Below are 27005 nucleotides of genomic sequence, written 5' to 3'. Positions count from 1 at the left end.
GACTGATTGGTGTGAATGTGAGTTTTGGGACTGATTGGTGTGAATGTGAGTTTTGGGTCTGATTGGTGTGAATGTGAGTTTTGGGTCTGATTGGTGTGAATGTGAGTTTTGGGACTGATTGGTGTGAATGTGAGTTTTGGGACTGATTGGTGTGAATGTGAGTTTTGGGACTGATTGATGTGAATGTGAGTTTTGGGACTGATTGGTGTGAATGTGAGTTTTGGGTCTGATTGGTTTGAATGTGAGTTTTGGGACTGATTGGTTTGAGAGTGAGTTTTGGGACTGATTGGTGTGAATGTGAGTTTTGGGACTGATTGGTGTGAATGTGAGTTTTGGGACTGATTGGTGTGAATGTGAGTTTTGGGACTGATTGGTGTGAATGTGAGTTTTGGGACTGATTGGTGTGAATGTCAGTTTTGGGTCTGATTGGTCTGAGAGTGAGATTTGTGATTGATTGGTGTGAATGTGAGTTTTGGGACTGATTGGTGTGAATGTGAGTTTTGGGACTGATTGGTCTGAGAGTGAGATTTGTGATTGATTGGTGTGAATGTGAGTTTTGGGACTGATTGGTTTGACAGTGAGTTTTGGGACTGATTGGTGTGAATGTGAGTTTTGGGACTGATTGATCTGAGAGTGAGATTTGTGATTGATTGATGTGAATGTGCGTTTTGGGACTGATTGGTGTGAAAGTGAGATTTCGGACTGATTGGTGTGAATGTGAGTTTTGGGACTGATTGGTGTGAAAGTGAGATTTGGGACTGATTGGTGTGAGTGTGAGCTTTAGGACTCATTGGTGTGAGTGTGAGCTTCCGGACTGATTGGTGTGAGTGTGAGTTTTGGGACTGATTGGTGTGAGAGTGAGTTTTGGGACTGAATGGTTTGAGAGTGAGTTTTGGGACTGATTGGTGTGAGTGTGAGTTTTGGGACTGATTGGTGTGAGAGTGAGTTTTGGGACAGATTCTTTGAGAGTGATTTTTGGGACTGATTGGTGTGAGAGTGAGTTTTGGGACTGATTGGTGTGAGAGTGAGTTTTGGGACTGATTGGTGTGAGAGTGAGTTTTGGGACTGATTGGTGTGAGTGTGAGTTTTGGGACTGATTGTTGTGAGAGTGAGTTTCGGGACAGATTCTTTGAGAGTGAGTTTTGGGACTGATTGGTCTGAGAGTGAGTTTTGGGACTGATTGGTGTGAGAGTGAGTTTTGGGACTGATTGGTGTGAGAGTGAGTTTTGGGACTGATTGGTTTGAGAGTGAGTTTTGGGACTGATTGGTTTGAGAGTGAGTTTTGGGTCTGATTGGTGTGAATGTGAGTTTTGGGTCTGATTGGTTTGAATGTGAGTTTTGGGTCTGATTGGTTTGAGAGTGAGTTTTGGGACTGATTGGTGTGAATGTGAGTTTTGGGTCTGATTGGTTTGAGAGTGAGTTTTGGGTCTGATTGGTGTGAATGTGAGTTTTGTGATTGATTGGTGTGAATGTGAGTTTTGGGTCTGATTGGTGTGAAAGTGAGATTTGGGACTGATTGGTGTGAATGTGAGTTTTGGGACTGATTGGTGTGAATGTGAATTTTGGGTCTGATTGGTGTGAATGTGAGTTTTGGGTCTGATTGGTGTGAATGTGAGTTTTGGGACTGATTGGTGTGAATGTGAATTTTGGGTCTGATTGGTGTGAATGTGAGTTTTGGGACTGATTGGTGTGAATGTGAATTTTGGGTCTGATTGGTGTGAATGTGAGTTTTGGGTCTGATTGGTTTGAGAGTGAGTTTTGGGACTGATTGGTGTGAATGTGAATTTTGGGTCTGATTGGTGTGAATGTGAGTTTTGTGATTGATTGGTGTGAATGTGAGTTTTGGGTCTGATTGGTTTTAGTGTGAGCTTTGGGACTGATTGGTGTGAATGTGAGTTTTGGGACTGATTGGTGTGAAAGTGAGATGTGGGACTGATTGGTGTGAATGTGAGTTTTGGGACTGATTGGTGTGAATGTGAGTTTTGGGTCTGATTGGTGTGAATGTGAGTTTTGGGTCTGATTGCTGTGAGTGTGAGTTTAGGGACTGATTGTTGTGATAGTGAGTTTTGGGACTGATTGTTGTGAGAGTGAGATTTGGGACTGATTGTTGTGAGAGTGAGCTTTGTGACTGATTGGTGTGAGAGTGAGTTTTGGGACTGATTGGTGTGAGTGTGAGCTTTGGGACTGATTGGTGTGAGTGTGAGTTTTGGGACTGATTGGTGTGAGAGTGAGTTTTGGGACTGATTGGTTTGAGAGTGAGTTTTGGGACTGATTGGTCTGAGAGTGAGTTTTGGGACTGATTGGTGTGAATGTGAGTTTTGGGTCTGATTGGTGTGAAAGTGAGTTTTGGGACTGATTGGTGTGAATGTGAGTTTTGGGTCTGATTGGTTTGAGAGTGAGTTTTGGGACTGATTGGTGTGAATGTGAGTTTTGGGTCTGATTGGTGTGAGAGTGAGTTTTGGGACTGATTGGTTTGGGAGTGAGTTTTGGGACTGATTGGTTTGAGAGTGAGTTTTGGGACTGATTGGTTTGAGAGTGAGTTTTGGGACTGATTGGTGTGAATGTGAGTTTTGTGATTGATTGGTGTGAATGTGAGTTTTGGGTCTGATTGGTGTGAATGTGAGTTTTGGGACTGATTGGTGTGAAAGTGAGTTTCGGTTCTGATTGGTGTGAATGTGAGTTTTGGGACTGATTGGTTTGAGAGTGAGTTTTGGGACTGATTGGTGTGAATGTGAGTTTTGGGTCTGATTGGTGTGAATGTGAGTTTTGGGTCTGATTGGTGTGAATGTGAGTTTTGGGACTGATTGGTGTGAATGTGAGTTTTGGGACTGATTGGTGTGAATGTGAGTTTTGGGACTGATTGGTGTGAAAGTGAGTTTTGGGTCTGATTGGTGTGAATGTGAGTTTTGGGACTGATTGGTTTGAGAGTGAGTTTTGGGACTGATTGGTGTGAATGTGAGTTTTGGGACTGATTGGTGTGAATGTGAGATTTGGGACTGATTGGTGTGAATGTGAGTTTTGGGACTGATTGGTTTGAATGTGAGTTTTGGGACTGATTGGTTTGAGAGTGAGTTTTGGGTCTGATTGGTTTGAATGTGAGTTTTGGGACTGATTGGTTTGAGAGTGAGTTTTGGGACTGATTGGTGTGAATGTGAGTTTTGGGACTGATTGGTGTGATGTGAGATTTGGGACTGATTGGTGTGAATGTGAGTTTTGGGACTGATTGGTTTGAATGTGAGTTTTGGGACTGATTGGTGTGAATGTGAGATTTGGGACTGATTGGTGTGAATGTGAGTTTTGGGACTGATTGGTTTGAATGTGAGTTTTGGGACTGATTGGTTTGAATGTGAGTTTTGGGTCTGATTGGTGTGAATGTGAGTTTTGGGACTGATTGGTGTGAATGTGAGTTTTGGGACTGATTGGTGTGAATGTGAGATTTGGGTCTGATTGGTGTGAATGTGAGTTTTGGGACTGATTGGTGTGAATGTGAGTTTTGGGACTGATTGGTGTGAATGTCAGTTTTGGGTCTGATTGGTGTGAATGTGAGTTTTGGGTCTGATTGGTGTGAATGTGAGTTTTGGGACTGATTGGCGTGAATGTGAGTTTTGGGTCTGATTGGTTTGAGAGTGAGTTTTGGGTCTGATTGGTGTGAATGTGAGTTTTGGGACTGATTGGTTTGAGAGTGAGTTTTGGGATTGATTGGTTTGGGAGTGAGTTTTGGGACTGATTGGTTTGAGAGTGAGTTTTGTGACTGATTGGTTTGAGAGTGAGTTTTGGGACTGACTGGTTTGAGAGTGAGTTTTGGGACTGACTGGTTTGAGAGTGAGTTTTGGGACTGATTGGTGTGAAAGTGAGTTTTGGGACTGATTGGTGTGAGTGTGAGTTTTGGTACTGATTGGTGTGAGTGTGAGTTTTGGGACTGATTGGTGTGAGTGTGAGTTTTGGTACTGATTGGTGTGAGTGTGAGTTTTGGGACTGATTGGTGTGAATGTGAGTTTTGGGACTGATTGGTTTGAGAGTGAGATTTGGGACTGATTGGTTTGAATGTGAGTTTTGTGACTGATTGGTGCGAGTGTGAGTTTTGGGACTGATTGGTGTGAGTGTGAGTTTTGGGACTGATTGGTGTGAGTGTGAGTTTTGGGACTGATTGGTGTGAGTGTGAGTTTTAGGACTGATTGGTGTGAATGTGAGTTTTGGGACTGATTGGTGTGAGTGTGAGCTTTGTGACTGATTGGTGCGAGTGTGAGTTTTGGGACTGATTGTTGTGAGAGTGAGTTTTGGGACTGATTGTTGTGAAAGTGAGTTTTGGGACTGATTGTTGTGAATGTGAGTTTTGGGACTGATTGGTGTGAATGTGAGTTTTGGGACTGATTGGTGTGAATGTGAGTTTTGGGTCTGATTGGTGTGAATGTGAGTTTTGGGTCTGATTGGTTTGAGAGTGAGTTTTGGGACTGATTGGTGTGAATGTGAGTTTTGGGTCTGATTGGTGTGAATGTGAGTTTTGGGACTGATTGGTGTGAATGTGAGTTTTGGGTCTGATTGGTGTGAATGTGAGTTTTGGGACTGATTGGTGTGAAAGTGAGATTTGGCACTGATTGGTGTGAATGTGAGATTTGGGACTGATTGGTTTGAGAGTGAGTTTTGGGACTGATTGGTGTGAATGTGAGTTTTGGGTCTGATTGGTGTGAAAGTGAGATTTGGGACTGATTGGTGTGAATGTGAGTTTTGGGTCTGACTGGTGTGAAAGTGAGATTTGGGACTGATTGGTGTGAATGTGAGTTTTTTGACTGATTGGTTTGAGAGTGAGTTTTGGGACTGATTGGTGTGAATGTGAGTTTTGGGTCTGATTGGTGTGAAAGTGAGATTTGGGTCTGATTGGTGTGAATGTGAGTTTTGGGTCTGATTGGTGTGAATGTGAGATTTGGGACTGATTGGTGTGAATGTGAGTTTTGGGTCTGATTGGTTTGAGAGTGAGTTTTGGGACTGATTGGTGTGAATGTGAGTTTTGGGTCTGATTGGTGTGAAAGTGAGATTTGGGTCTGATTGGTGTGAATGTGAGTTTTGGGTCTGATTGGTGTGAATGTGAGTTTTGGGTCTGATTGGTGTGAATGTGAGTTTTGGGTCTGATTGGTTTGAATGTGAGTTTTGGGTCTGATTGGTTTGAATGTGAGTTTTGGGTCTGATTGGTGTGAATGTGAGTTTTGGGACTGATTGGTTTGAGAGTGAGTTTTGGGTCTGATTGGTTTGAATGTGAGTTTTGGGTCTGATTGGTTTGAGAGTGAGTTTTGGGTCTGATTGGTTTGAATGTGAGTTTTGGGTCTGATTGGTGTGAATGTGAGTTTTGGGACTGATTGGTGTGAATGTGAGTTTTGGGTCTGATTGGTTTGAATGTGAGTTTTGGGTCTGATTGGTGTGAATGTGAGTTTTGGGTCTGATTGGTTTGAGAGTGAGTTTTGGGTCTGATTGGTTTGAATGTGAGTTTTGGGTCTGATTGGTTTGAGAGTGAGTTTTGGGTCTGATTGGTGTGAATGTGAGTTTTGGGTCTGATTGGTGTGAATGTGAGTTTTGGGTCTGATTGGTTTGAATGTGAGTTTTGGGTCTGATTGGTGTGAATGTGAGTTTTGGGTCTGATTGGTTTGAATGTGAGTTTTGGGTCTGATTGGTGTGAATGTGAGTTTTGGGTCTGATTGGTTTGAATGTGAGTTTTGGGTCTGATTGGTTTGAATGTGAGTTTTGGGTCTGATTGGTGTGAATGTGAGTTTTGGGTCTGATTGGTTTGAGAGTGAGTTTTGGGTCTGATTGGTTTGAATGTGAGTTTTGGGTCTGATTGGTTTGAGAGTGAGTTTTGGGTCTGATTGGTTTGAATGTGAGTTTTGGGTCTGATTGGTTTGAATGTGAGTTTTGGGTCTGATTGGTTTGAATGTGAGTTTTGGGACTGATTGGTTTGAGAGTGAGTTTTGGGACTGATTGGTGTGAATGTGAGTTTTGGGTCTGATTGGTTTGAGAGTGAGTTTTGGGTCTGATTGGTGTGAATGTGAGTTTTGGGTCTGATTGGTTTGAGAGTGAGTTTTGGGTCTGATTGGTGTGAATGTGAGTTTTGGGTCTGATTGGTTTGAGAGTGAGTTTTGGGTCTGATTGGTTTGAATGTGAGTTTTGGGTCTGATTGGTTTGAATGTGAGTTTTGGGTCTGATTGGTGTGAATGTGAGTTTTGGGTCTGATTGGTGTGAATGTGAGTTTTGGGTCTGATTGGTTTGAATGTGAGTTTTGGGTCTGATTGGTTTGAATGTGAGTTTTGGGTCTGATTGGTGTGAATGTGAGTTTTGGGACTGATTGGTTTGAGAGTGAGTTTTGGGTCTGATTGGTTTGAATGTGAGTTTTGGGTCTGATTGGTTTGAGAGTGAGTTTTGGGTCTGATTGGTTTGAATGTGAGTTTTGGGTCTGATTGGTGTGAATGTGAGTTTTGGGACTGATTGGTGTGAATGTGAGTTTTGGGTCTGATTGGTTTGAATGTGAGTTTTGGGTCTGATTGGTGTGAATGTGAGTTTTGGGTCTGATTGGTTTGAGAGTGAGTTTTGGGTCTGATTGGTTTGAATGTGAGTTTTGGGTCTGATTGGTTTGAGAGTGAGTTTTGGGTCTGATTGGTGTGAATGTGAGTTTTGGGTCTGATTGGTGTGAATGTGAGTTTTGGGTCTGATTGGTTTGAATGTGAGTTTTGGGTCTGATTGGTGTGAATGTGAGTTTTGGGTCTGATTGGTTTGAATGTGAGTTTTGGGTCTGATTGGTGTGAATGTGAGTTTTGGGTCTGATTGGTTTGAATGTGAGTTTTGGGTCTGATTGGTTTGAATGTGAGTTTTGGGTCTGATTGGTGTGAATGTGAGTTTTGGGTCTGATTGGTTTGAGAGTGAGTTTTGGGTCTGATTGCTTTGAATGTGAGTTTTGGGTCTGATTGGTTTGAGAGTGAGTTTTGGGTCTGATTGGTTTGAATGTGAGTTTTGGGTCTGATTGGTTTGAATGTGAGTTTTGGGTCTGATTGGTTTGAATGTGAGTTTTGGGACTGATTGGTTTGAGAGTGAGTTTTGGGACTGATTGGTGTGAATGTGAGTTTTGGGTCTGATTGGTTTGAGAGTGAGTTTTGGGTCTGATTGGTGTGAATGTGAGTTTTGGGTCTGATTGGTTTGAGAGTGAGTTTTGGGTCTGATTGGTGTGAATGTGAGTTTTGGGTCTGATTGGTTTGAGAGTGAGTTTTGGGTCTGATTGGTTTGAATGTGAGTTTTGGGTCTGATTGGTTTGAATGTGAGTTTTGGGTCTGATTGGTTTGAATGTGAGTTTTGGGACTGATTGGTTTGAGAGTGAGTTTTGGGTCTGATTGGTTTGAATGTGAGTTTTGGGACTGATTGTTTTGAGAGTGAGTTTTGGGTCTGATTGGTTTGAGAGTGAGTTTTGGGACTGATTGGTGTGAATGTGAGTTTTGGGTCTGATTGGTTTGAGAGTGAGTTTTGGGACTGATTGGTGTGAATGTGAGTTTTGGGTCTGATTGGTGTGAAAGTGAGATTTGGGTCTGATTGGTGTGAATGTGAGTTTTGGGTCTGATTGGTGTGAATGTGAGTTTTGGGTCTGATTGGTGTGAATGTGAGTTTTGGGTCTGATTGGTTTGAATGTGAGTTTTGGGTCTGATTGGTGTGAATGTGAGTTTTGGGACTGATTGGTTTGAATGTGAGTTTTGGGTCTGATTGGTGTGAATGTGAGTTTTGGGTCTGATTGGTGTGAATGTGAGTTTTGGGACTGATTGGTGTGAATGTGAGTTTTGGGACTGATTGGTTTGAGAGTGAGTTTTGGGACTGATTTGTTTGAATGTGAGTTTTGGGTCTGATTGGTTTGAATGTGAGTTTTGGGTCTGATTGGTGTGAATGTGAGTTTTGGGACTGATTGGTTTGAGAGTGAGTTTTGGGTCTGATTGGTTTGAATGTGAGTTTTGGGACTGATTTGTTTGAATGTGAGTTTTGGGTCTGATTGGTTTGAATGTGAGTTTTGGGTCTGATTGGTGTGAATGTGAGTTTTGGGACTGATTGGTTTGAGAGTGAGTTTTGGGTCTGATTGGTTTGAATGTGAGTTTTGGGTCTGATTGGTTTGAATGTGAGTTTTGGGTCTGATTGGTTTGAATGTGAGTTTTGGGTCTGATTGGTTTCAATGTGAGTTTTGGGTCTGATTGGTGTGAATGTGAGTTTTGGGTCTGATTGGTGTGAATGTGAGTTTTGGGTCTGATTGGTTTGAATGTGAGTTTTGGGTCTGATTGGTGTGAATGTGAGTTTTGGGTCTGATTGGTGTGAATGTGAGTTTTGGGTCTGATTGGTGTGAATGTGAGTTTTGGGTCTGATTGGTTTGAATGTGAATTTTGGGTCTGATTGGTTTGAATGTGAGTTTTGGGTCTGATTGGTTTGAGAGTGAGTTTTGGGTCTGATTGGTGTGAATGTGAGTTTTGGGTCTGATTGGTTTGAATGTGAGTTTTGGGTCTGATTGGTTTGAATGTGAGTTTTGGGTCTGATTGGTTTGAGAGTGAGTTTTGGGTCTGATTGGTCTGAATGTGAGTTTTGGGTCTGATTGGTTTGAGAGTGAGTTTTGGGTCTGATTGGTTTGAATGTGAGTTTTGGGTCTGATTGGTTTGAATGTGAGTTTTGGGTCTGATTGGTTTGAATGTGAGTTTTGGGTCTGATTGGTTTGAATGTGAGTTTTGGGTCTGATTGGTGTGAATGTGAGTTTTGGGTCTGATTGGTTTGAATGTGAGTTTTGGGTCTGATTGGTGTGAATGTGAGTTTTGGGTCTGATTGGTTTGAATGTGAGTTTTGGGTCTGATTGGTTTGAATGTGAGTTTTGGGTCTGATTGGTGTGAATGTGAGTTTTGGGACTGATTGGTTTGAATGTGAGTTTTGGGTCTGATTGGTTTGAATGTGAGTTTTGGGTCTGATTGGTGTGAATGTGAGTTTTGGGTCTGATTGGTGTGAATGTGAGTTTTGGGACTGATTGGTGTGAATGTGAGTTTTGGGACTGATTGGTTTGAGAGTGAGTTTTGGGACTGATTGGTTTGAATGTGAGTTTTGGGTCTGATTGGTTTGAATGTGAGTTTTGGGTCTGATTGGTGTGAATGTGAGTTTTGGGACTGATTGGTTTGAGAGTGAGTTTTGGGTCTGATTGGTTTGAATGTGAGTTTTGGGTCTGATTGGTTTGAATGTGAGTTTTGGGTCTGATTGGTTTGAATGTGAGTTTTGGGTCTGATTGGTTTGAATGTGAGTTTTGGGTCTGATTGGTGTGAATGTGAGTTTTGGGTCTGATTGGTGTGAATGTGAGTTTTGGGTCTGATTGGTTTGAATGTGAGTTTTGGGTCTGATTGGTGTGAATGTGAGTTTTGGGTCTGATTGGTGTGAATGTGAGTTTTGGGTCTGATTGGTGTGAATGTGAGTTTTGGGTCTGATTGGTTTGAATGTGAGTTTTGGGTCTGATTGGTTTGAATGTGAGTTTTGGGTCTGATTGGTTTGAGAGTGAGTTTTGGGTCTGATTGGTGTGAATGTGAGTTTTGGGTCTGATTGGTTTGAATGTGAGTTTTGGGTCTGATTGGTTTGAATGTGAGTTTTGGGTCTGATTGGTTTGAGAGTGAGTTTTGGGTCTGATTGGTGTGAATGTGAGTTTTGGGTCTGATTGGTGTGAATGTGAGTTTTGGGTCTGATTGGTTTGAGAGTGAGTTTTGGGTCTGATTGGTGTGAATGTGAGTTTTGGGTCTGATTGGTTTGAGAGTGAGTTTTGGGTCTGATTGGTGTGAATGTGAGTTTTGGGTCTGATTGGTTTGAGAGTGAGTTTTGGGTCTGATTGGTTTGAATGTGAGTTTTGGGTCTGATTGGTTTGAATGTGAGTTTTGCGTCTGATTGGTTTGAATGTGAGTTTTGGGACTGATTGGTTTGAGAGTGAGTTTTGGGTCTGATTGGTTTGAGAGTGAGTTTTGGGTCTGATTGGTTTGAGAGTGAGTTTTGGGACTGATTGGTGTGAATGTGAGTTTTGTGTCTGATTGGTTTGAGAGTGAGTTTTGGGACTGATTGGTGTGAATGTGAGTTTTGGGTCTGATTGGTGTGAAAGTGAGATTTGGGTCTGATTGGTGTGAATGTGAGTTTTGGGTCTGATTGGTGTGAATGTGAGTTTTGGGTCTGATTGGTGTGAATGTGAGTTTTGGGTCTGATTGGTTTGAATGTGAGTTTTGGGTCTGATTGGTTTGAATGTGAGTTTTGGGTCTGATTGGTGTGAATGTGAGTTTTGGGACTGATTGGTTTGAGAGTGAGTTTTGGGTCTGATTGGTTTGAATGTGAGTTTTGGGTCTGATTGGTTTGAGAGTGAGTTTTGGGTCTGATTGGTTTGAATGTGAGTTTTGGGTCTGATTGGTTTGAATGTGAGTTTTGGGTCTGATTGGTTTGAATGTGAGTTTTGGGTCTGATTGGTTTGAATGTGAGTTTTGGGTCTGATTGGTGTGAATGTGAGTTTTGGGTCTGATTGGTTTGAATGTGAGTTTTGGGTCTGATTGGTGTGAATGTGAGTTTTGGGTCTGATTGGTTTGAATGTGAGTTTTGGGTCTGATTGGTTTGAATGTGAGTTTTGGGTCTGATTGGTGTGAATGTGAGTTTTGGGACTGATTGGTTTGAATGTGAGTTTTGGGTCTGATTGGTTTGAATGTGAGTTTTGGGTCTGATTGGTGTGAATGTGAGTTTTGGGTCTGATTGGTGTGAATGTGAGTTTTGGGACTGATTGGTGTGAATGTGAGTTTTGGGACTGATTGGTTTGAGAGTGAGTTTTGGGACTGATTTGTTTGAATGTGAGTTTTGGGTCTGATTGGTTTGAATGTGAGTTTTGGGTCTGATTGGTGTGAATGTGAGTTTTGGGACTGATTGGTTTGAGAATGAGTTTTGGGTCTGATTGGTTTGAATGTGAGTTTTGGGTCTGATTGGTTTGAATGTGAGTTTTGGGTCTGATTGGTTTGAATGTGAGTTTTGGGTCTGATTGGTTTGAATGTGAGTTTTGGGTCTGATTGGTGTGAATGTGAGTTTTGGGTCTGATTGGTGTGAATGTGAGTTTTGGGTCTGATTGGTTTGAATGTGAGTTTTGGGTCTGATTGGTTTGAATGTGAGTTTTGGGTCTGATTGGTTTGAGAGTGAGTTTTGGGTCTGATTGGTGTGAATGTGAGTTTTGGGTCTGATTGGTTTGAATGTGAGTTTTGGGTCTGATTGGTTTGAATGTGAGTTTTGGGTCTGATTGGTTTGAGAGTGAGTTTTGGGTCTGATTGGTCTGAATGTGAGTTTTGGGTCTGATTGGTTTGAATGTGAGTTTTGGGTCTGATTGGTTTGAATGTGAGTTTTGGGACTGATTGGTTTGAGAGTGAGTTTTGGGTCTGATTGGTGTGAATGTGAGTTTTGGGTCTGATTGCTTTGAATGTGAGTTTTGGGTCTGATTGGTCTGAATGTGAGTTTTGGGTCTGATTGGTTTGAATGTGAGTTTTGGGTCTGATTGGTTTGAATGTGAGTTTTGGGTCTGATTGGTTTGAGAGTGAGTTTTGGGACTGATTGGTTTGAGAGTGAGTTTTGGGTCTGATTGGTTTGAATGTGAGTTTTGGGTCTGATTGGTTTGAATGTGAGTTTTGGGTCTGATTGGTTTGAGTGTGAGTTTTGGGTCTGATTGGTGTGAATGTGAGTTTTGGGTCTGATTGGTTTGAATGTGAGTTTTGGGACTGATTGGTTTGAATGTGAGTTTTGGGTCTGATTGGTTTGAGTGTGAGTTTTGGGTCTGATTGGTGTGAATGTGAGTTTTGGGTCTGATTGGTGTGAATGTGAGTTTTGGGTCTGATTGGTGTGAATGTGAGTTTTGGGTCTGATTGGTGTGAAAGTGAGATTTGGGTCTGATTGGTTTGAATGTGAGTTTTGGGTCTGATTGGTTTGAATGTGAGTTTTGGGTCTGATTGCTTTGAATGTGAGTTTTGGGTCTGATTGGTCTGAATGTGAGTTTTGGGTCTGATTGGTTTGAATGTGAGTTTTGGGTCTGATTGGTTTGAATGTGAGTTTTGGGTCTGATTGGTTTGAGAGTGAGTTTTGGGACTGATTGGTTTGAGAGTGAGTTTTGGGTCTGATTGGTTTGAATGTGAGTTTTGGGTCTGATTGGTTTGAATGTGAGTTTTGGGTCTGATTGGTTTGAGTGTGAGTTTTGGGTCTGATTGGTGTGAATGTGAGTTTTGGGTCTGATTGGTTTGAATGTGAGTTTTGGGACTGATTGGTTTGAATGTGAGTTTTGGGTCTGATTGGTGTGAAAGTGAGATTTGGGTCTGATTGGTGTGAATGTGAGTTTTGGGTCTGATTGGTGTGAATGTGAGTTTTGGGTCTGATTGGTGTGAATGTGAGTTTTGGGTCTGATTGGTTTGAGAGTGAGTTTTGGGACTGATTGGTTTGAGAGTGAGTTTTGGGACTGATTGGTTTGAGAGTGAGTTTTGGGTCTGATTGGTTTGAATGTGAGTTTTGGGTCTGATTGGTTTGAATGTGAGTTTTGGGTCTGATTGGTTTGAATGTGAGTTTTGGGACTGATTGGTTTGAGAGTGAGTTTTGGGACTGATTGGTTTGAGAGTGAGATTTGGGTCTGATTGGTTTGAATGTGAGTTTTGGGTCTGATTGGTTTGAATGTGAGTTTTGGGTCTGATTGGTTTGAGAGTGAGTTTTGGGTCTGATTGGTTTGAATGTGAGTTTTGGGTCTGATTGGTTTGAATGTGAGTTTTGGGTCTGATTGGTTTGAATGTGAGTTTTGGGTCTGATTGGTTTGAATGTGAGTTTTGGGACTGATTGGTGTGAATGTGAGTTTTGGGACTGATTGGTTTGAATGTGAGTTTTGGGTCTGATTGGTTTGAATGTGAGTTTTGGGTCTGATTGGTGTGAAAGTGAGATTTGGGTCTGATTGGTGTGAAAGTGAGATTTGGGTCTGATTGGTGTGAATGTGAGATTTGGGACTGATTGGTGTGAATGTGAGTTTTGGGTCTGATTGGTGTGAAAGTGAGATTTGGGTCTGATTGGTTTGAATGTGAGTTTTGGGTCTGATTGGTTTGAATGTGAGTTTTGGGTCTGATTGGTGTGAATGTGAGTTTTGGGACTGATTGGTGTGAATGTGAGTTTTGGGTCTGATTGGTGTGAATGTGAGTTTTGGGACTGATTGGTGTGAATGTGAGTTTTGGGTCTGATTGGTGTGAGTGTGAGTTTTGGGTCTGATTGGTGTGAATGTGAGTTTTGGGACTGATTGGTGTGAAAGTGAGATTTGGGACTGATTGGTTTGAATGTGAGTTTTGGGACTGATTGGTTTGAGAGTGAGTTTTGGGACTGATTGGTTTGAGAGTGAGTTTTGGGTCTGATTGGTTTGAATGTGAGTTTTGGGTCTGATTGGTTTGAATGTGAGTTTTGGGTCTGATTGGTTTGAATGTGAGTTTTGGGTCTGATTGGTTTGAATGTGAGTTTTGGGACTGATTGGTTTGAGAGTGAGTTTTGGGACTGATTGGTTTGAGTGTGAGATTTGGATCTGATTGGTTTGAATGTGAGTTTTGGGTCTGATTGGTTTGAATGTGAATTTTGGGTCTGATTGGTTTGAGAGTGAGTTTTGGGTCTGATTGGTTTGAATGTGAGTTTTGGGTCTGATTGGTTTGAATGTGAGTTTTGGGTCTGATTGGTTTGAATGTGAGTTTTGGGACTGATTGGTGTGAATGTGAGTTTTGGGACTGATTGGTTTGAATGTGAGTTTTGGGTCTGATTGGTTTGAATGTGAGTTTTGGGACTGATTGGTGTGAATGTGAGTTTTGGGACTGATTGGTTTGAATGTGAGTTTTGGGTCTGATTGGTTTGAATGTGAGTTTTGGGTCTGATTGGTTTGAGAGTGAGTTTTGGGTCTGATTGGTTTGAATGTGAGTTTTGGGACTGATTGGTGTGAATGTGAGTTTTGGGACTGATTGGTGTGAATGTGAGTTTTGGGTCTGATTGGTTTGAATGTGAGTTTTGGGTCTGATTGGTGTGAATGTGAGTTTTGGGTCTGATTGGTGTGAGTGTGAGTTTTGGGTCTGATTGGTTTGAATGTGAGTTTTGGAACTGATTGGTGTGAATGTGAGTTTTGGGTCTGATTGGTGTGAGTGTGAGTTTTGGGACTGATTGGTTTGAATGTGAGTTTTGGGACTGATTGGTGTGAATGTGAGTTTTGGGACTGATTGGTGTGAATGTGAGTTTTGGGACTGATTGGTTTGAATGTGAGTTTTGGGTCTGATTGATGTGAATGTGAGTTTTGGGTCTGATTGGTTTGAATGTGAGTTTTGGGACTGATTGGTTTGAATGTGAGTTTTGGGTCTGATTGATGTGAATGTGAGTTTTGGGTCTGATTGGTGTGAATGTGAGTTTTGGGACTGATTGGTGTGAATGTGAGTTTTGGGTCTGATTGGTTTGAATGTGAGTTTTGGGTCTGATTGATGTGAATGTGAGTTTTGGGTCTGATTGGTTTGAATGTGAGTTTTGGGTCTGATTGATGTGAATGTGAGTTTTGGGTCTGATTGGTTTGAATGTGAGTTTTGGGTCTGATTGATGTGAATGTGAGTTTTGGGTCTGATTGGTTTGAATGTGAGTTTTGGGTCTGATTGATGTGAATGTGAGTTTTGGGTCTGATTGGTTTGAATGTGAGTTTTGGGTCTGATTGGTTTGAATGTGAGTTTTGGGTCTGATTGGTGTGAATGTGAGTTTTGGGTCTGATTGGTTTGAATGTGAGTTTTGGGACTGATTGGTTTGAATGTGAGTTTTGGGTCTGATTGGTTTGAATGTGAGTTTTGGGACTGATTGGTTTGAATGTGAGTTTTGGGACTGATTGGTGTGAATGTGAGTTTTGGGACTGATTGGTTTGAATGTGAGTTTTGGGATTGATTGGTTTGAATGTGAGTTTTGGGTCTGATTGATGTGAATGTGAGTTTTGGGTCTGATTGGTTTGAATGTGAGTTTTGGGTCTGATTGGTTTGAATGTGAGTTTTGGGACTGATTGGTTTGAATGTGAGTTTTGGGTCTGATTGATGTGAATGTGAGTTTTGGGTCTGATTGGTTTGAATGTGAGTTTTGGGACTGATTGGTGTGAATGTGAGTTTTGGGTCTGATTGGTTTGAATGTGAGTTTTGGGACTGATTGGTGTGAATGTGAGTTTTGGGTCTGATTGGTGTGAGTGTGAGTTTTGGGTCTGATTGGTTTGAATGTGAGTTTTGGGACTGATTGGTGTGAATGTGAGTTTTGGGACTGATTGGTGTGAAAGTGAGATTTGGGTCTGATTGGTGTGAATGTGAGTTTTGGGTCTGATTGGTGTGAATGTGAGTTTTGGGACTGATTGGTTTGAATGTGAGTTTTGGGACTGATTGGTGTGAATGTGAGTTTTGGGACTGATTGGTGTGAATGTGAGTTTTGGGACTGATTGGTTTGAATGTGAGTTTTGGGACTGATTGGTGTGAATGTGAGTTTTGGGTCTGATTGGTTTGAATGTGAGTTTTGGGTCTGATTGGTTTGAATGTGAGTTTTGGGACTGATTGGTTTGAATGTGAGTTTTGGGTCTGATTGGTGTGAATGTGAGTTTTGGGTCTGATTGGTTTGAGAGTGAGTTTTGGGTCTGATTGGTTTGAGAGTGAGTTTTGGGTCTGATTGGTTTGAGAGTGAGTTTTGGGTCTGATTGGTTTGAGAGTGAGTTTTGGGACTGATTGGTTTGAATGTGAGTTTTGGGTCTGATTGGTGTGAATGTGAGTTTTGGGTCTGATTGGTTTGAATGTGAGTTTTGGGTCTGATTGGTGTGAATGTGAGTTTTGGGACTGATTGGTTTGAATGTGAGTTTTGGGACTGATTGGTGTGAATGTGAGTTTTGGGACTGATTGGTGTGAATGTGAGTTTTGGGTCTGATTGGTTTGAATGTGAGTTTTGGGTCTGATTGGTTTGCATGTGAGTTTTGGGACTGATTGGTTTGAATGTGAGTTTTGGGTCTGATTGGTGTGAATGTGAGTTTTGGGTCTGATTGGTTTGAGAGTGAGTTTTGGGTCTGATTGGTTTGAGAGTGAGTTTTGGGTCTGATTGGTTTGAGAGTGAGTTTTGGGTCTGATTGGTTTGAATGTGAGTTTTGGGACTGATTTGTGTGAATGTGAGTTTTGGGTCTGATTGGTTTGAGAGTGAGTTTTGGGTCTGATTGGTTTGAGAGTGAGTTTTGGGTCTGATTGGTTTGAGAGTGAGTTTTGGGTCTGATTGGTTTGAGAGTGAGTTTTGGGTCTGATTGGTTTGAGAGTGAGTTTTGGGTCTGATTGGTTTGAGAGTGAGTTTTGGGTCTGATTGGTGTGAATGTGAGTTTTGGGTCTGATTGGTTTGAGAGTGAGTTTTGTGTCTGATTGGTGTGAATGTGAGTTTTGGGTCTGATTGGTGTGAATGTGAGTTTTGGGTCTGATTGGTTTGAATGTGAGTTTTGGGACTGATTGGTGTGAATGTGAGTTTTGGGTCTGATTGGTTTGAATGTGAGTTTTGGGACTGATTGGTGTGAATGTGAGTTTTGGGACTGATTGGTGTGAAAGTGAGATTTGGGTCTGATTGGTGTGAATGTGAGTTTTGGGTCTGATTGGTGTGAAAGTGAGATTTGGGACTGATTGGTGTGAATGTGAGTTTTGGGTCTGATTGGTGTGAGTGTGAGTTTTGTGATTGATTGGTTTGAGAGTGAGTTTTGGGTCTGATTGGTGTGAAAGTGAGTTTTGGGACTGATTGGTGTGAATGTGAGTTTTGGGACTGATTGGTGTGAAAGTGAGATTTGGGTCTGATTGGTGTGAATGTGAGTTTTGGGTCTGATTGGTTTGAGAGTGAGTTTTGGGTCTGATTGGTGTGAATGTGAGTTTTGGGTCTGATTGGTGTGAAAGTGAGATTTGGGACTGATTGGTGTGAATGTGAGTTTTGGGTCTGATTGGTTTGAGTGTGAGTTTTGGGACTGATTGGTGTGAGTGTGAGTTTTGGGACTGATTGGTGTGAATGTGAGTTTTGGGACTGATTGGTGTGAATGTGAGTTTTGGGACTGATTGGTGTGAATGTGAGTTTTGGGACTGATTGGTTTGAGAGTGAGATTTGGGACTGATTGGTGTGAATGTGAGTTTTGGGTCTGATTGGTGTGAGAGTGAGTTTTGGGACTGATTGGTCTGAGAGTGAGTTTTGGGTCTGATTGGTTTGAATGTGAGTTTTGGGTCTGATTGGTTTGAATGTGAGTTTTGGGACTGATTGGTGTGAATGTGAGTTTTGGGACTGATTGGTTTGAATGTGAGTTTTGGGTCTGATTGGTTTGAATGTGAGTTTTGGGACTGATTGGTGTGAATGTGAGTTTTGGGACTGATTGGTTTGAATGTGAGTTTTGGGTCTGATTGGTTTGAGAGTGAGTTTTGGGTCTGATTGGTTTGAATGTGAGTTTTGGGACTGATTGGTGTGAATGTGAGTTTTGGGACTGATTGGTGTGAATGTGAGTTTTGGGTCTGATTGGTTTGAATGTGAGTTTTGGGTCTGATTGGTGTGAATGTGAGTTTTGGGTCTGATTGGTGTGAGTGTGAGTTTTGGGTCTGATTGGTTTGAATGTGAGTTTTGGGACTGATTGGTGTGAATGTGAGTTTTGGGTCTGATTGGTGTGAGTGTGAGTTTTGGGTCTGATTGGTTTGAAAGTGAGTTTTGGGTCTGATTGGTTTGAATGTGAGTTTTGGGTCTGATTGGTGTGAATGTGAGTTTTGGGACTGATTGGTTTGAATGTGAGTTTTGGGACTGATTGGTGTGAATGTGAGTTTTGGGACTGATTGGTTTGAATGTGAGTTTTGGGTCTGATTGATGTGAATGTGAGTTTTGGGTCTGATTGGTGTGAATGTGAGTTTTGGGACTGATTGGTGTGAATGTGAGTTTTGGGTCTGATTGGTTTGAATGTGAGTTTTGGGTCTGATTGATGTGAATGTGAGTTTTGGGTCTGATTGGTTTGAATGTGAGTTTTGGGTCTGATTGATGTGAATGTGAGTTTTGGGTCTGATTGGTTTGAATGTGAGTTTTGGGTCTGATTGATGTGAATGTGAGTTTTGGGTCTGATTGGTTTGAATGTGAGTTTTGGGTCTGATTGATGTGAATGTGAGTTTTGGGTCTGATTGGTTTGAATGTGAGTTTTGGGTCTGATTGGTTTGAATGTGAGTTTTGGGTCTGATTGGTGTGAATGTGAGTTTTGGGTCTGATTGGTTTGAATGTGAGTTTTGGGACTGATTGGTTTGAATGTGAGTTTTGGGACTGATTGGTTTGAATGTGAGTTTTGGGTCTGATTGGTTTGAATGTGAGTTTTGGGACTGATTGGTTTGAATGTGAGTTTTGGGACTGATTGGTGTGAATGTGAGTTTTGGGACTGATTGGTTTGAATGTGAGTTTTGGGTCTGATTGATGTGAATGTGAGTTTTGGGTCTGATTGGTTTGAATGTGAGTTTTGGGTCTGATTGGTTTGAATGTGAGTTTTGGGACTGATTGGTTTGAATGTGAGTTTTGGGTCTGATTGATGTGAATGTGAGTTTTGGGACTGATTGGTGTGAATGTGAGTTTTGGGACTGATTGGTTTGAATGTGAGTTTTGGGTCTGATTGATGTGAATGTGAGTTTTGGGTCTGATTGGTTTGAATGTGAGTTTTGGGACTGATTGGTGTGAATGTGAGTTTTGGGACTGATTGGTTTGAATGTGAGTTTTGGGTCTGATTGATGTGAATGTGAGTTTTGGGTCTGATTGGTGTGAATGTGAGTTTTGGGACTGATTGGTGTGAATGTGAGTTTTGGGTCTGATTGGTTTGAATGTGAGTTTTGGGTCTGATTGATGTGAATGTGAGTTTTGGGTCTGATTGGTTTGAATGTGAGTTTTGGGTCTGATTGATGTGAATGTGAGTTTTGGGTCTGATTGGTTTGAATGTGAGTTTTGGGTCTGATTGATGTGAATGTGAGTTTTGGGTCTGATTGGTTTGAATGTGAGTTTTGGGTCTGATTGATGTGAATGTGAGTTTTGGGTCTGATTGGTTTGAATGTGAGTTTTGGGTCTGATTGGTTTGAATGTGAGTTTTGGGTCTGATTGGTGTGAATGTGAGTTTTGGGTCTGATTGGTTTGAATGTGAGTTTTGGGACTGATTGGTTTGAATGTGAGTTTTGGGACTGATTGGTTTGAATGTGAGTTTTGGGTCTGATTGGTTTGAATGTGAGTTTTGGGACTGATTGGTTTGAATGTGAGTTTTGGGACTGATTGGTGTGAATGTGAGTTTTGGGACTGATTGGTTTGAATGTGAGTTTTGGGTCTGATTGATGTGAATGTGAGTTTTGGGTCTGATTGGTTTGAATGTGAGTTTTGGGTCTGATTGGTTTGAATGTGAGTTTTGGGACTGATTGGTTTGAATGTGAGTTTTGGGTCTGATTGATGTGAATGTGAGTTTTGGGACTGATTGGTGTGAATGTGAGTTTTGGGACTGATTGGTTTGAATGTGAGTTTTGGGTCTGATTGATGTGAATGTGAGTTTTGGGTCTGATTGGTTTGAATGTGAGTTTTGGGACTGATTGGTGTGAATGTGAGTTTTGGGACTGATTGGTTTGAATGTGAGTTTTGGGTCTGATTGATGTGAATGTGAGTTTTGGGTCTGATTGGTGTGAATGTGAGTTTTGGGACTGATTGGTGTGAATGTGAGTTTTGGGTCTGATTGGTTTGAATGTGAGTTTTGGGTCTGATTGATGTGAATGTGAGTTTTGGGTCTGATTGGTTTGAATGTGAGTTTTGGGTCTGATTGATGTGAATGTGAGTTTTGGGTCTGATTGGTTTGAATGTGAGTTTTGGGTCTGATTGATGTGAATGTGAGTTTTGGGTCTGATTGGTTTGAATGTGAGTTTTGGGTCTGATTGATGTGAATGTGAGTTTTGGGTCTGATTGGTTTGAATGTGAGTTTTGGGTCTGATTGGTTTGAATGTGAGTTTTGGGTCTGATTGGTGTGAATGTGAGTTTTGGGTCTGATTGGTTTGAATGTGAGTTTTGGGACTGATTGGTTTGAATGTGAGTTTTGGGACTGATTGGTTTGAATGTGAGTTTTGGGTCTGATTGGTTTGAATGTGAGTTTTGGGACTGATTGGTTTGAATGTGAGTTTTGGGACTGATTGGTGTGAATGTGAGTTTTGGGACTGATTGGTTTGAATGTGAGTTTTGGGTCTGATTGATGTGAATGTGAGTTTTGGGTCTGATTGGTTTGAATGTGAGTTTTGGGTCTGATTGGTTTGAATGTGAGTTTTGGGACTGATTGGTTTGAATGTGAGTTTTGGGTCTGATTGATGTGAATGTGAGTTTTGGGTCTGATTGGTTTGAATGTGAGTTTTGGGACTGATTGGTGTGAATGTGAGTTTTGGGTCTGATTGATGTGAATGTGAGTTTTGGGTCTGATTGGTTTGAATGTGAGTTTTGGGACTGATTGGTTTGAATGTGAGTTTTGGGTCTGATTGATGTGAATGTGAGTTTTGGGTCTGATTGGTTTGAATGTGAGTTTTGGGACTGATTGGTGTGAATGTGAGTTTTGGGTCTGATTGGTGTGAGTGTGAGTTTTGGGTCTGATTGGTTTGAATGTGAGTTTTGGGACTGATTGGTGTGAATGTGAGTTTTGGGACTGATTGGTGTGAAAGTGAGATTTGGGTCTGATTGGTGTGAATGTGAGTTTTGAGTCTGATTGGTGTGAATGTGAGTTTTGGGACTGATTGGTCTGAATGTGAGTTTTGGGTCTGATTTATGTGAATGTGAGTTTTGGGTCTGATTGGTGTGAATGTGAGTTTTGGGACTGATTGGTGTGAATGTGAGTTTTGGGACTGATTGGTTTGAATGTGAGTTTTGGGACTGATTGGTGTGAATGTGAGTTTTGGGTCTGATTGGTTTGAATGTGAGTTTTGGGTCTGATTGGTTTGAATGTGAGTTTTGGGACTGATTGGTTTGAATGTGAGTTTTGGGACTGATTGGTGTGAATGTGAGTTTTGGGACTGATTGGTGTGAAAGTGAGATTTGGGACTGATTGGTGTGAATGTGAGTTTTGGGTCTGATTGGTGTGAGTGTGAGTTTTGGGTCTGATTGGTTTGAGAGTGAGTTTTGGGTCTGATTGGTTTGAGAGTGAGTTTTGGGTCTGATTGGTTTGAGAGTGAGTTTTGGGTCTGATTGGTTTGAGAGTGAGTTTTGGGTCTGATTGGTGTGAATGTGAGTTTTGGGTCTGATTGGTTTGAGAGTGAGTTTTGTGTCTGATTGGTGTGAATGTGAGTTTTGGGTCTGATTGGTGTGAATGTGAGTTTTGGGTCTGATTGGTTTGAATGTGAGTTTTGGGACTGATTGGTGTGAAAGTGAGTTTTGGGACTGATTGGTGTGAATGTGAGTTTTGGGACTGATTGGTGTGAAAGTGAGATTTGGGACTGATTGGTGTGAATGTGAGTTTTGGGTCTGATTGGTGTGAGTGTGAGTTTTGTGATTGATTGGTTTGAGAGTGAGTTTTGGGTCTGATTGGTGTGAAAGTGAGTTTTGGGACTGATTGGTGTGAATGTGAGTTTTGGGACTGATTGGTGTGAAAGTGAGATTTGGGTCTGATTGGTGTGAATGTGAGTTTTGGGTCTGATTGGTTTGAGAGTGAGTTTTGGGTCTGATTGGTGTGAATGTGAGTTTTGGGTCTGATTGGTGTGAGTGTGAGTTTTGGGTCTGATTGGTTTGAGAGTGAGTTTTGGGTCTGATTGGTGTGAAAGTGAGATTTGGGACTGATTGGTGTGAATGTGAGTTTTGGGTCTGATTGGTGTGAGTGTGAGTTTTGGGTCTGATTGGTTTGAGAGTGAGTTTTGGGTCTGATTGGTGTGAAAGTGAGATTTGGGACTGATTGGTGTGAATGTGAGTTTTGGGTCTGATTGGTGTGATAGTGAGATTTGGGACTGATTGGTGTGAATGTGAGTTTTGGGTCTGATTGGTGTGAGTGTGAGTTTTGGGTCTGATTGGTTTGAGAGTGAGTTTTGGGTCTGATTGGTGTGAAAGTGAGATTTGGGTCTGATTGGTGTGAATGTGAGTTTTGGGTCTGATTGGTGTGAATGTGAGTTTTGTGATTGATTGGTGTAAATGTGAGATTTGGGTCTGATTGGTGTGAAAGTGAGATTTGGGACTGATTGGTGTGAATGTGAGTTTTGTGATTGATTGGTGTGAATGTGAGTTTTGGGTCTGATTGGTGTGAGTGTGAGTTTTGGGTCTGATTGGTTTGAGAGTGAGTTTTGGGTCTGATTGGTGTGAAAGTGAGATTTGGGTCTGATTGGTGTGAAAGTGAGATTTGGGACTGATTGGTGTGAATGTGAGTTTTGTGATTGCTGTAAATGTGAGATTTGGGTCTGATTGGTGTGAATGTGAGTTTTGGGTCTGATTGGTGTGAAAGTGAGATTTGGGACTGATTGGTGTGAATGTGAGTTTTGGGTCTGATTGGTTTGAGTGTGAGTTTTGGGACTGATTGGTGTGAGTGTGAGTTTTGGGACTGATTGGTGTGAATGTGAGTTTTGGGACTGATTGGTGTGAATGTGAGTTTTGGGACTGATTGGTGTGAATGTGAGTTTTGGGACTGATTGGTTTGAGAGTGAGATTTGGGACTGATTGGTGTGAATGTGAGTTTTGGGTCTGATTGGTGTGAGAGTGAGTTTTGGGACTGATTGGTCTGAGAGTGAGTTTTTGGACTGATTGGTGTGAGTGTGAGTTTTGGGACTGATTGGTGTGAGAGTGAGTTTTGGGACTGATTGGTCTGAGAGTGAGTTTTTGGACTGATTGGTGTGAATGTGAGTTTTGGGTCTGATTGGTGTGAATGTGAGATTTGGGACTGATTGGTGTGAATGTGAGTTTTGGGTCTGATTGGTGTGAATGTGAGTTTTGGGTCTGATTGGTGTGAATGTGAGTTTTGGGTCTGATTGGTGTGAAAGTGAGATTTGGGACTGATTGGGTTGAGTGTGAGTTTTGGGACTGATTGGTGTGAAAGTGAGATTTGGGACTGCTTGGTGTGAATGTGAGTTTTGGGACTGATTGGTGTGAATGTGAGTTTTGGGTCTGATTGGTGTGAAAGTGAGATTTGGGACTGATTGGTGTGAAAGTGAGATTTGGGACTGATTGGTGTGAAAGTGAGATTTGGGACTGATTGGTGTGAGTGTGAGTTTTGGGTCTGATTGGTGTGAGAGTGAGTTTTGGGACTCATTGGTTTGAGTGTGAGCTTTGGGACTGATTGGTGTGAGAGTGAGTTTTGGGACTAATTGGTTTGAGTGTGAGCTTTGGGACTGATTGGTGTGAGAGTGAGTTTTGGGACTCATTGGTTTGAGTGTGAGCTTTGGGACTGATTGGTGTGAGTGTGAGTTTTGGGACTGATTGTTGTGAGAGTGAGTTTTGGGACTGATTGGTGTGAGAGTGAGTTTTGGGACTGATTGGTGTGAGTGTGCGCTTTGGGACTGGTGGTGTGAGTGTGAGTTTTGGGACTGATTGGTGTGAGAGTGAGTTTTGGGACTGATTGGTGTGAGAGTGAGTTTTTGGACTGATTGGTGTGAATGTGAGGTTTGGGACTGATTGGTGTGAATGTGAGCTTTGGGACTGATTGGTCTGAGAGTGAGTTTTGGGAATGATTGGTGTGAATGTGAGTTTTGGAACTGATTGGTTTGAGTGTGAGCTTTGGGACTGATTGGTGTGAGAGTGAGTTTTGGGACTCATTGGTTTGAGTGTGAGCTTTGGGACTGATTGGTGTGAGAGTGAGTTTTGGGACTAATTGGTTTGAGTGTGAGCTTTGGGACTGATTGGTGTGAGTGTGAATTTTGGGACTGATTGGTGTGAGTGTGAGCTTTGGGACTGATTGGTGTGAGAGTGAGTTTTGGGACTCATTGGTTTGAGTGTGAGCTTTGGGACTGATTGGTGTGAGTGTGAGTTTTGGGACTGATTGTTGTGAGAGTGAGTTTTGGGACTGATTGGTGTGAGAGTGAGTTTTGGGACTGATTGGTGTGAGTGTGCGCTTTGGGACTGGTGGTGTGAGTGTGAGTTTTGGGACTGATTGGTGTGAGAGTGAGTTTTGGGACTGATTGGTGTGAAAGTGAGATTTGGGACTGATTGGTGTGAAAGTGAGATTTGGGACTGATTGGTGTGAGTGTGAGTTTTGGGTCTGATTGGTGTGAAAGTCAGATTTGGGACTGATTGGTCTGAGAGTGAGTTTTGGGAATGATTGGTGTGAATGTGAGTTTTGGAACTGATTGGTTTGAGTGTGAGCTTTGGGACTGATTGGTGTGAGAGTGAGTTTTGGGACTCATTGGTTTGAGTGTGAGCTTTGGGACTGATTGGTGTGAGAGTGAGTTTTGGGACTAATTGGTTTGAGTGTGAGCTTTGGGACTGATTGGTGTGAGTGTGAATTTTGGGACTGATTGGTGTGAGTGTGAGCTTTGGGACTGATTGGTGTGAGAGTGAGTTTTGGGACTCATTGGTTTGAGTGTGAGCTTTGGGACTGATTGGTGTGAGTGTGAGTTTTGGGACTGATTGTTGTGAGAGTGAGTTTTGGGACTGATTGGTGTGAGAGTGAGTTTTGGGACTGATTGGTGTGAGTGTGCGCTTTGGGACTGGTGGTGTGAGTGTGAGTTTTGGGACTGATTGGTGTGAGAGTGAGTTTTGGGACTGATTGGTGTGAGAGTGAGTTTTTGGACTGATTGGTGTGAATGTGAGGTTTGGGACTGATTGGTGTGAATGTGAGCTTTGGGTCTGATTGGTGTGAAAGTGAGATTTGGGACTGATTGGTGTGAATGTGAGTTTTGTGCGAGTGTGATTTTTGGGACTGATTGGTTTGAAAGTGAGTTTTTGGACTGATTGGTGTGAATGTGAGATTTGGGACTGCTTGGTGTGAATGTGAGTTTTGGGACTGATTCGTGTGAGTGTGAGTTTTGGGACTGATTGGTGTGAAAGTGAGATTTGGGACTGATTGGTGTGAATGTGAGATTTGGGACTGATTGGTGTGAATGTGAGTTTTGGGTCTGATTGGTGTGAGTGTGAGTTTTGGGACTGATTGGTTTGAGAGTCAGTTTTTGGACTGATTGGTGTGAATGTGAGTTTTGGGTCTGATTGGTTTGAGAGTGAGTTTTGGGACTGATTGGCTTGAGAGTGAGTTTTGGGACCGATTGATTGGTGTGAATGTGAGTTTTGGGACTGATTGATTAGTGTGAGTGTGAGTTTTGGGACTGATTGATTAGTGTGAGTGTGAGTTTTGGGACTGATTGGTGTGAATGTGTGTTTTGGGACTGATTGATTAGTGTGAGTGTGAGTTTTGGGACTGATTGATTAGTGTGAGTGTGAGTTTTGGGACTGATTGATTCGTTTGAGAGTGAGTTTTGGGACTGATTGGTGTGAATGTGTGTTTTGGGACTGATTGTTGACTTTCTAATTGCCAGCTTTGCAAGGGTGATGCAGAATGAGTGGATAACCAGGGTATCAAGGAACATTAATTCCAGTTAGTAGTGACTAGAAGGAGTGTTCTTTCCTTGCCTTTGCTGAAGCTGTCTCCTGCCTGACCAGGATTTGTGATCTCATGAGGGGAAATGTACACAATTTGAGCACAATGCGTGGGATCAGCATGTGTTTCTGGACCTTTAGAAGCCAATCCGAGTGAGTAGTTCTGCCACGCCTTGCAGCTTGTCATCCAGATCAGATTGTTAGCATATCTCAGCCTTGCAAGGATGGAGTGATTGAGTAGATGGATAGAGGCTGGTCCAGTTCCTCACCCTCACTTCCTGTTTCTCTCTCTGATGAGGTGTTCACTCTGGGATGGTTGTAGCTGGTGTGGTGGGACACAAGATGCCTCGGTTCGGGCTGTACGGAGACACTGTCCATTCAGCATCAGCCATGGAGAGTAAAGGCAAGGTAAGGCCTGAGCAGCTGCATGTGCGGAGCACACATTGCGGGAACATTTTATCACCTTTGTTATTCAAGGGAATACAAACTTCATGTGTGCCACTGACCACAGAATTCAACCCATTTAGCTCCAGACACTTCTGATGAATTTATACCTCACCCACCCCAAGGCCATGTACATCCTTCCTGTGGTGTCCAGAATTGAATGCAATGGGTGTCACTCTGGATACATTGAGTGTCACTCTGGATGCAGTGGGTGTCGCACTCTGGATGCAGTGGGTGTCGCACTGTGGATAGAGTGGGTGTCGCACTGTGGATAGAGTGGGTGTCGCACTGTGGATAGAGTGGGTGTCGCACTGTGGATAGAGTGGGTGTCGCACTGTGGATAGAGTGGGTGTCGCACTGTGGATAGAGTGGGTGTCGCACTGTGGATAGAGTGGGTGTCGCACTGTGGATAGAGTGGGTGTCGCACTGTGGATAGAGTGGGTGTCGCACTGTGGATAGAGTGGGTGTCGCACTGTGGATAGAGTGGGTGTCGCACTGTGGATAGAGTGGGTGTCGCACTGTGGATAGAGTGGGTGTCGCACTGTGGATAGAGTGGGTGTCGCACTGTGGATAGAGTGGGTGTCGCACTGTGGATAGAGTGGGTGTCGCACTGTGGATAGAGTGGGTGTCGCACTGTGGATAGAGTGGGTGTCGCACTCTGGATAGAGTGGGTGTCGCACTCTGGATAGAGTGGGTGTCGCACTCTGGATAGAGTGGGTGTCGCACTCTGGATAGAGTGGGTGTCGCACTCTGGATAGAGTGGGTGTCGCACTCTGGATAGAGTGGGTGTCGCACTCTGGATAGAGTGGGTGTCGCACTCTGGATAGAGTGGGTGTCGCACTCTGGATAGAGTGGGTGTCGCACTCTGGATAGAGTGGGTGTCGCACTCTGGATAGAGTGGGTGTCGCACTCTGGATAGAGTGGGTGTCGCACTCTGGATAGAGTGGGTGTCGCACTCTGGATAGAGTGGGTGTCGCACTCTGGATAGA

The 27005-nt window shown here is 42.5% G+C and overlaps 1 protein-coding gene across 1 annotated transcript in view; it reads left to right on the top strand.

Moving 5' to 3' along the window:
* Nucleotides 1-27005, top strand: part of LOC137375547 (soluble guanylate cyclase 88E-like) — a 425917-nt gene that overhangs the window by 374848 nt on the left and 24064 nt on the right. Inside the window, exon 14 of the mRNA XM_068042889.1 lies at nt 25871-25980. Within this exon, the coding sequence (XP_067898990.1) occupies nt 25871-25980 (110 nt within the window). The remainder of the gene's footprint in view (nt 1-25870; nt 25981-27005) is intronic.

This window comes from Heterodontus francisci, chromosome 12 (assembly GCF_036365525.1).
Source record: "Heterodontus francisci isolate sHetFra1 chromosome 12, sHetFra1.hap1, whole genome shotgun sequence".
NCBI classification, from domain to species: Eukaryota; Metazoa; Chordata; class Chondrichthyes; order Heterodontiformes; family Heterodontidae; genus Heterodontus; species Heterodontus francisci.
Note: the sequence above shows the minus strand (reverse complement) of the source record. Positions and strands in the feature narration are given on the sequence as shown.